At 49.6% G+C, this 9,757-nt stretch overlaps 1 protein-coding gene across 1 annotated transcript; it reads left to right on the top strand.

Moving 5' to 3' along the window:
• Positions 1–992: 992 nt before the first annotated feature.
• LOC148507467 (histidine N-acetyltransferase-like) lies at positions 993–8,485 on the top strand. Its single transcript, XM_088446048.1, has 3 exons — positions 993–1,175; positions 2,829–3,053; positions 7,486–8,485. The coding sequence occupies exons 1-3, from the start codon at positions 1,008–1,010 to the stop codon at positions 8,212–8,214; spliced, it is 1,122 nt and encodes a 373-aa protein (XP_088302174.1). The 5' UTR covers positions 993–1,007; the 3' UTR covers positions 8,215–8,485.
• Positions 8,486–9,757: the final 1,272 nt, after the last annotated feature.

The raw sequence follows: 9,757 nt of genomic DNA on the forward strand, positions 1-9,757 counted from the left end.
TAATATGCGGAAAGTGTGGCCAAGAATGTTGTGAATCACTGATCCCATGTAGGGATGGCCATTAACGATGGTTCTATTGTTGTCTTCCATCGATGGCATTAAACCATTGACCGGAATACTTTTATAATTTACACCATCAGAAGTCATCACTACTTGGAAACTCTGTTGGCAGCCGGCCATTTACGGATGGGAGCAGTGGCTAAGCTCAATGCCCCTAGCATCGGTGGGAGGGGGGGCCATCATCTGCCTCCCTGCAATCGATGGCAGGGAACCATCAGATGCAGCAACCTAGTTGCTAACCATCGATGGTTGATGGCCATTCCTAATCCCTTGAGTAGATGCTGAAGGGGTTTTGGCTACACAATGTTGGGGGGCATATCTACTGTATGCAATTGTGGCAGGTCTGCATCCTAGTACCCTGTACCCACCCCTCTCCCCTATTTCAGTACTCCTGCTAATATGATGGCCTTAAGCAGCAGAGTATTACACCAGCTGGGAGGGCTCAGTGTACCATGTAGCAGAAGGTAAGAGGTGGAGAGACAGAGCAATGTCCCATGAACTATAAGTATACCAACCTTCTATGTAATGGAGTATTCAAGGAAGGGGGTGAGGTCATGACTTACTGTGGAAGTACCTCCTTGATTTCTAACCTTATCTACATAAACTTATCTATGCTAATACATTTCTTGATAACATAAGAGATGTAATAGTTTAAACTACAATAGGAAAGAGATATCCAGAGGCTATTTACTAATAAAGGTAAAATCCACTAGTGTGTAGTTACCCGTCTGCTTTAATTTGGTTGATGAATGCGAATTGCTGACTCTTTGCTGCTATTCTGCCCATTTGGACTTTATTAGTAAATAATTTACATTGACTATAAAAAGTTGTGTTGTGTTTTATTGGGCACAGGGAGTGGCACATCTTAAGAACTTTGCACTTTTATGTAAATGGTTTTTCTTTCAGATCTTTTCAGCTGATACAGTCATCGGACACATATCTCTAGAATGTCTTCAGAAATAGCTGTCCTGCCTGCCACCGCTGAAGACTATGAAGGCGTCATGTCCATCTCCAGTGGAATTTACAATGGAACTGACTATCTGCCTTATAGATACCATGCATGGGTGAAGGACCCTCGTCGGAGGATGTTTCTGGCCAAATGTGACGGCAAAGTGGTGAGTGTGGAGAGGTCAGAATGGCATGAGGGTATACTGTAGGAAGTGCCACTTTGAGAAAATGGTGAAACGCTTGAAAAAGCAAGATCGATATAATACACAATTCAGCTCATCCATGTGTCACTCCAGCCCCCTGTCTTGCCATTCCAACCCACATTCATGTACCACTGCAGCAGGCCCTCATGTGTCACTCCAGACCCCCCCCCACCCCCCTCGGGAGTTGTCTCAACAGCCCCACTCTGCCCCCATAAGCATGAAAGCAGGCATCATTTCCCCAGCTCTCAGACTGCCCCCACTGGCTCACAGGCAGTTGTGCTCATTATGTTGTGCCCCTTATGCAGGGCCCCCTGTAGTTGTTCCCAATATGCAATGCCCTCCTGTAGTTGTGCCCCTTATGCAATGTCCCCAGTAGTTGTGCCCCTTATGCAGTGCCCCTGTAGCTGTGCCCGTTATACAATGCCCCCAGTAGTTGTACCCCTTCTGCAATGCCCCCTGTAGTTGTGCCCATTAAGCAATGCCCCTTGTAGCTGTGCCCATTCTGCAATGCCCCCAGTAGTTGTACCCCTTCTGCAATACCCCCAGTAGTTGTGCCCATTAAGCAATGCCCCCAGTAGTTGTAGCACTTATGCAATGCCCCCAGTAGTTGTAGCCCTTCTGCAATGCACCCTGTAGTCGTGCCCCCTAAAGTAGTGCCCCCAGTACTAACACCCCATCCCCGTCCACACCCCTGTGAAGAAACGTACCTGTCTTCATGCTGGCACCGCTCCACGCCGTCAGGGCTCCTGAGTCCCGCTGTCGCTGCTGCTGCCGCTTTCACTGCCTGCTGTATCTAACTGGATCCAGCAGGCGCGCGGGCTCCTCACATCGCGGGTGAAGTCATGACGTCACCCGCGCGCTGCATCACTGGGAACGCTTCATTAGCCTCTGATCGCTTCAGAGACCAATGTTCACAGTTCCAATGGGGGTCTGCCAAGCCGCGAGCCGCATCAGAAAAACAAAAGAGCCGCATGCAGCTGCGGGTTGTGGCCACCCCTGCCCTAGTCTAATGATCCACACGGAATGCCAAAGGATGTGTTTATTATGTCATTCATAACATCCAAAACATCTCCTGCTAAATAATATATGCCTCTATATATAATAGTCAGCGCACAGGCAGGGTGTTTTTTTCTCACTCAGTTCCAGAAGCCCAAGGCTGTCCGGCAAAGACATTCATTTCAGGTAAAACATATATTTGTAGTTGAATGTCATATCTCTCTGCATTATGGGTCTGATTCAGACGTGGACACTATAGGAAAAGCCACTGCGTCTGTGAACGAGAGGGGGTTGGCACAGACTAGCAGAGGTGGAGCCGCGACGGAGCAATTGGGGATGGCAGGGAACAGCAGAGAGTAGGGCGGGCCGGATACAGCAGGGGGCGGGACTGGGGGGCAGAGACTGAGGTGATCTGGCATATGCCAAGCTCAGTAAATTAATAAAATTATAGAGATTTAAGTTGTAATATGAGTAATCCATTAGTATGACACATTATTTAGCTTGGGGTTCTCCAGTGTTCCACACACCCATCTGTTTCTTTGCTTTGGTTAAAGTAGGAATTATTATATAATGTAGGTTATATGGTGGGTATATATGTCTCACCGAGGTCTCTCCTCTCAGGTGGGCTTTGAGTCCTTCTTGCTGGTGGATGGTGGCGTCACTGCGGTGGTGGAAGGCCTTCGGGTAGCCCCCTGGCTGAGAGGACGCGGGGTGGCTGGTGTCATTCAAAAATTTTGCATAGACACCCTGCGTTCCGACCACCCTGAGGTTAAAACAGTCAGTCTGACCCGTTCAGAGAATCCTCCGCCCTCCCTGATGAAGAAGTACACCCTGATCAACTCCAAGGTTGGTGTCTAGGAGATCATCTGATCATCTGAGGGGCCTTCTCTCCATCCTCTCTGTCCCTGGTACTTACCTGTCTTCATGTTACTGCTGTTTGCTGTTTACTAACTACACAACATTGACTTTCATTTGGACTGTCCTTGCATCCCGGCCGTACGAAGGAAAAGCCGCACATAAGGGTAGTTAACAGCATATAGCGTATCAGATAGGGCAGAGATGTAGTTTCTCAGTGTTAGCAGGTACTGTTACCCTATTTCTAGTTTCTACACATTACAGTAATACAACCAAGTGTCCTATTGTAAAGGAGTGTCTCAACGTCTTTTTAATAAGTGAGAATGTCACATTGGCATTGTCAGTTACGTAATGTGAATTGAGGGCCACGACGTCATATAATGGACCCACAGCGCTAATGATTTAAGGCATCTGGAGGGGTCAGATCCTAAGCACCCAATTAATAGCAACTACATAAGTATGCCAATAGTCACCATCATCATCATCATCAACTTCCACCTCCAGCACTAGTCAGATATAGGTCTAAAGGGGCCTATCCATTAGAAGATTTTTTTTGTGAAAGACCAAAGACTTGCCAACAAAAAGTCTTTCATGCAAAAAATCTTTCACAAACATGAAAGACTTTGTGAACGATAACTTTAAAGACCAAGGATTGTCGCTGAAGAGACGAGGGAGTGGAAATTCTTAATAAATGGAGTGAATATTCATTAAAAAAGTCGTTCGCCGTTGGTCGTTCACTGCATATCCACTGAACGACTCATTCAGCAATACGCAGAAATCGACCAGCGTGTTTGAACGCCAAAAGACTTCTTTTGTCGTTCGCGGGAGTGCACGGTGCAGGACGTTTGCAACCTATCCATTAGACGACTTTTTGAATGATCCGACCAAAACCTCCTGGTTTTGGTCGGATTGTTCACAAAGTCGTGTAATGTATAGGCACCTTTACAGGCAGGGCTGGATTAATAATGGGGTGGCTGGAGCTCCAACTCCAGGCCCACCATGAAAATAGGCCCACAGGATCCACTGCAGTGTTGACAGGAAAAAAAAAAAATCCCTTTCAACAATATTTACACCGCAGTGGATCCGACAGCACTGTCTGCATAAACTGCTGCAGCTCACTGCAGTGGAAGAATCCAAAGCCCCGACCAGTCACCCCCCTCCCAACATTGGCCGTCCGAAGCTCCGCCACTGACCGTCTTAAGCTCCTTTGCAGGGCCATCCGAATAGCCTCAGCTTGCCAAACGAAGCTCCGCCCCCATGTTACCCGAATCCCCGCCCCCTATGTTACCCGAAGCCCCGCCCCTCAGGGGGAAAGCAGCTGTCAGCGGCTGTGAAAATAAAACACTGTGCATAACCAAAGTACCTTCCACTCTCAGCATGCCAAGGCCATCTTAAAGGGGTTGGGTCTGCTGGCACTTGATCCAGCATGCCCATATATGCCAGGGCATGCTGCCATTTGAGAAACAACAAGTACCAGAATGGCCTGGCATTTAGGGGCCCACTAGGACCTGTAGTGTATCAGAGAAATGAAGTAAAAAAAAATAAAAAATAAAACCTACAGTCACCAATTTTTAAATGATTATTATAAAATAAAAACAACGCCATTGCAACTGCCTGTTCTCCAAATAAATCCTGGGGTCCAGGTGGGTCCTCTTCGGTCCATGTAGGCATCTGCGGCTTGAAAAAAAATAATCAAAAAACCTTTACAGATAATGTCTTGATAATAACCGAGACCCTAGGTGAGTGGGTAACAAGCTGGGTATTATATCTATTTATACAATGGGAATTCCCCATGCATTTATACTTACATAATGGGTCAGATTCAATTAGCCGCAGCGCTTACCATGGGCTTATAGCCTCGAACTTTAACGCCAGGAGCGAAGCAATTATAAGTCCATTTTCTTGCGAGGCCAGGAGGGTGCGATCTGTGGTGAGTGCATCCTGCAGGCTGCAACTGAATGGCCCCAAGCCTAAATCTGCCCCACTATGTACAATCACGAGCGTCTTAAGACACCTGTAGCTCTGTGTAATATCCAAATTGCTTATTTCTTTAATGGACGCAATATACACCTATGAGGGATGCAGGCAAAATGCCGACGGCCGGGAAGCCGTCTGACTAAATCCTGGCGTCTAAATCCCGGCGCAGGACTAAAGAGAGGCGTCCCGACGCCCGGCTAGATCCCGACACTTGAATCTAGACAGACGGCTTCCCGAATGAAGGTAAGCCGGGCAGTGTTAGCAATTAGCCACGGGGGGAGGAGAGGGGGGGACTTAGGGTTAGGCACCATCCCAGGAGGGTAAGGTTTAGAGTGCGGGGAGGGGGGGTTAGGCACCACAGGTGGGAGGTTAGGGTTAGGCACCACCCTGGGAGGGTTAGGTTTAGGGTGCGAGAAGGGGGAGGTTAGGTTTAAGCATCACCAGGGAGGGGTTAGGTTTAGGCATTACCAGGGGGAGGTTAGGGTTATGCACCACCGGGGGGCAGTTAGGGTTAGGCACCACTACGGGAGGGTTAGGGGGGGAAGTTTAGGGTACTTACCAGCCCTAGTTGGGATCCTGATGGTTCGTACTTCCAGCATCAGTATTTAGTGTGCCGACAATACATCCGGCGGCATTACATACCGATTCTACCTATGAGCCTGATGCAGAGATGGACGCAGTTAGCACAGCCGCTGGGTCATTGTACGCAACGGCTGTGCTAAAATATAAAAAAGCAGCAGGAGGCATCTTAAGTAAAAGACGCCCCCACTGCCGGCTTCTGTGGTCCACCACTGCGTCCGAAGACGCCGCCATCGGATCAACTGCGTGACCATCAGACATCTGAGTAACCCTCAGGGTGTCCGGGGAAATCCAGCTGCCAGAGCCAGTGATGCTGCCTCCAAGGGCTCAGCCACTGACTTTAGCATGTCCAGTATACGGGTCCGACACGCCCCCGTTTTCTGGAACGCTCCCCGTCACCTCCCCGGTACCAACACCGCCGCGGCATTTGGGGCACTGCGAGCTTCATCTATGGGCCTGATTCAGACTTGTATGCAAACCCAATGCTTCGCGTACAACTCGTAACACGGACGTGCCGATCAGGCTCCGCGACAATGCTCGCAGTGCCCCCTCTGCTGCAGTATGATTGACATTCTGCGGCCATTTTGGGGCAGGGGAGGGACGTGACGGGCACCATCCATCCAAGAAAACAGGGACATGTGCGACCCCTTTTTCTGGGCGTGCCGAGACCAAAGCTGCATGAAATAGCCAGCCATCCTCGGCAGTCTGAAGGTTACTCGGAAGACCGATGCTCATTCTCATTCATTCTTCTGTCAGAACATACTCAGTATGCTATAATGGGATCTGGTTAATGGCCCTGATTCAGAGCCGGACGCTCTGACAGAGCGCTCGCTCTGAATCAGGGCTGGTCTTCTTGTTTTTTAGAGCGGCCTCCTGGCCGCTCGCATAGCTGTGGGTGACCACCCACAGCTATAGCGAGCGGCCAGGAAGATGGTCGCGATGGTCAAGACCATCGCGACGATCGGTCTTGCGACGAGACCCTTGTGGTAGGGTCTCGTTGCCGCACGCCCCAGAGAGATTTCGGCTCTAACAGAGCCGAAATCTCTCCCACTGACATCACTCGTGATGTCAGTGGGGCGGCCCCCAAACGGAGATATTCACATGGGAACGCCTCCGTTTGGGCAGCAACTCCCCCGGCCCGCCCACCAAAGGGGGCGTGCTGTCACTCAACATCGACAGCACGCCCCCTTTGGTACGAGACCCGGAGCGACGGTTTGCCCGTCGCTATCCGGGTCTCGCGCAGGCGCACGACGGAGCTCTCACGAGCGAGTCTGAATCAGGCCCAATATCCAGACAGTGAGGATGCTGGCACTTAGAATGCCGGTCCTTGAATTCCAACACCTGTGAGAATCCAGGCATCCTGACCACCGGCATCCCGATGGTAAGAAGTGGGTTTAGGGGGAGGGTTAGGGGTTAGGCACTAGAAGGGGGGTTAGGGTTAGACACTAAGGGAGGAGGGTTAGGTTTAGGGTGCAGGGTGGGGGAGGTTAGGTTTAGGCACTTTGGGGAGGGAGGTTAAGGTCAGGCACTGGGGAGGGAGGGTTAGGGTAGGGAGAGGGGGAGGGTTAGAATACTGGCTGTCAAGTGTTTGTATTTTAACTCTGTTGGTATGCCGGCATCTGGCTTTTGACTGCTGGCATCTCGTACCTAACCCTACTTCAATTTCTTCTCCTTCCACATCAGAATACTCATCCTTCTCTTCCCACCATTTTTCCTTCACAGCTGACTATACTCTATCACTTCTGTGTTCCACTGTCTCCTAGCTCTCATCTAATTATCATGTGCTATTGAAGTACAGTACATTATTTTATGTTTAGACTTCGTCACTTTTTTGACACCCTCTCCTATATTCTGGGTTCCCCATTAGGCTGTGATATCGGTGCACCTTCCCTCTGACCAGGTTGAAGAAGGGCTCAAGTTGCTGGAAGGTCGAGTGGACAATTCAGAAAGATCCATAAACCACTGTGTCCTTGGACCAATTGAGGTGCTCAAACTCTTTGAGGGAACAAAGACAGAAGAAGAGCTGCTTCCCGGCAGGAGACTGGTTCAGGGTTGGCTTCCTCTGACCACACACAGAGCCAACCTGGAGCTACTTCTAGAACGGAAGGTTGTTTGGCTTTATTCCCACACATGTGATGCAGAGGATTTCCTGGCGGCCTCCTGTGATACCAACACAAGTGATGCAAGCAGTTGCCAACCCAGCCATGAACACAGTGCAGTCCCTGCATCTACCCTCATGCCATCTGATTCCCCATCTACTACTCAGTCCCTTCACATTTCTGCTCCTCCACTTCTCTCGTCAATAAATACATCTTCCCCTCGGTTCCTCAGCCTTGGTACCCCTCCATACCCAATTCCATTTGCAAAAGGTGCCCACCGCATTGACATTGACATGTTCGGAAATGACCCCGCATGTGCCCAGATCCATGTACTAAAGCAGTTAAAGATGGGGATAGAGGCATTGCCTGCTGTGTGCGATGTCATTTGCCTCCTTTATGCAGAGGAGAGTCTCCGGGCCGCACTCAATGACCTGTGTGAAGGGTTACCTTCATTCATCTTAGTGAGAGAACAGATGGTGCTAGATATGACAATCTAGGTGAATCTGATGCCAACCTGGAAATATCAAGTGTCTGTTGTAACTTAGGGAAGCCAGTGAATACATTGGACAGCACAAAGTATGGGGAGTTGCAGGAATAGATGTGCAATTCTGCTTGTTTTACTGGTTTCCATTGTTTACAGATGCATGTCCACAATGAGCAATGTTCATGGTGAATCTGAGCATCAAGGACAAGGAGCTTAGCCAAAATCCCCTCTGAGCCACTGTGCCTCTGCCTGATTGCCTCTACATTGGGTCATTGAGTACTGAATTGAACCCTCCCAACCAGCTCACCATTGCTTATTATTTAAAATCAAGCTGCAGCGAGTTACCTTACCCTCACTTCCAGGACTGAATTAAAGTTTGTAAGGGACCTAGGGTAAATAACTTGTGTTGGCCCCTACCAATAAAATTCCCAGATATGCTGATGATGTTATTAAAACGTATAATGTGTAAATACTCCCAGCACCACAAATGTGTTACACACACTGTCGTCAGAGTTGGACTGGACAGGAGGGGGCCTGGGAAAATCCCTGGTGGGCCCTTCTGCTTTGGAGCTCCACCCACTATCATCAGAAGATGGAGCAAGCAGGTTTGGATTGGCCCCTATCAGAATGACTTGGCCTGACTAGCTGCGCCACCAATTATAATGTAAAGATACACAGGGCTGGCTCTAGGGGTGTTCGACCAGTGCGGTCGAAAAGGGGGGCCACCCATAGAGAGCGCACCCCTCCCCAACATCCCGATTTCAGTGGGACAGTACAGTCCTTCTGTTCCACCTGTGGGCCGAAGTGGCTCGCGGGTGGTGAAATTGGGAGGTTGGGGACCCCCACCGCCGCAGCTGTGTGGCGGTGCCGGACCCTGGAGTCTGAATGGATCCATTTAGTAAGAGGAGAGGGCTGGGGGAAGCCCAGCTAGTGAGGCTCCCCCCAGCCTGACGTTATTTGGAGGCGTGCCTCCAAATAACGTCACATAGGGGGCATGGTCTATGGTAATTAGGCCACGCCCCCATTTTTAGTCATGCGCAATGTGAGGGTGCACTTTGAAGAGCTGGCATAGGGTGCTCCGAACCCTGGGGCCGGCCCTGACGATACAGTGTACTCACCTCTCCGTGTGAATACTGCTGTAGCTGCTTTGTCTGTAATGCTGTGGAGTTCCCTGATCAGTGCTGAAAATCCTCAGCAGTGCCTGTTGTGCTGTGATTGGCTGAGTGACACATCACACACATCACACACACCCATTTGGAGCATAGATACGGCCGCCACATACACTAGCGACTGGAAAGAGGGAAAAAAAAGTAGTGAAGAGCATTGAAGGCTCTGCCATCAATGGTTGATGGTTTTCCATCATTGCCAATTAATCATCAATGGTTAGTAATCGATGGTCAAGCTATGCACATAAAGAGGTCTGTAATTCTTATCAGGAGGCAGTGACTGATGTTTTCCCATCAGTGGCCTCCCGTTGCTGTATAAATAAATAAATTGCTGTCAGAACATCGATGGTTGCAACCTATCAATGGTCAAAGGCCAACTCTAGAAGGTGG

The sequence above is a fragment of the Taudactylus pleione genome, unplaced genomic scaffold (assembly GCF_031769625.1).
Source record: "Taudactylus pleione unplaced genomic scaffold, aTauple2 ptg000393l, whole genome shotgun sequence".
Lineage (NCBI taxonomy): Eukaryota > Metazoa > Chordata > Amphibia > Anura > Myobatrachidae > Taudactylus > Taudactylus pleione.

Bases quoted from the DNA above. Each gene is read 5' to 3' on its own strand.
- LOC148507467 (XM_088446048.1), top strand. From the start codon at position 1,008: ATGTCTTCAGAAATAGCTGTCCTGCCTGCCACCGCTGAAGACTATGAA. The intron at 1,176-2,828 runs GTGAGTGTGGAG...CTCTCCTCTCAG, and splicing joins CCAAATGTGACGGCAAAGTG to GTGGGCTTTGAGTCCTTCTT. The intron at 3,054-7,485 runs GTTGGTGTCTAG...GTTCCCCATTAG, and splicing joins ACACCCTGATCAACTCCAAG to GCTGTGATATCGGTGCACCT.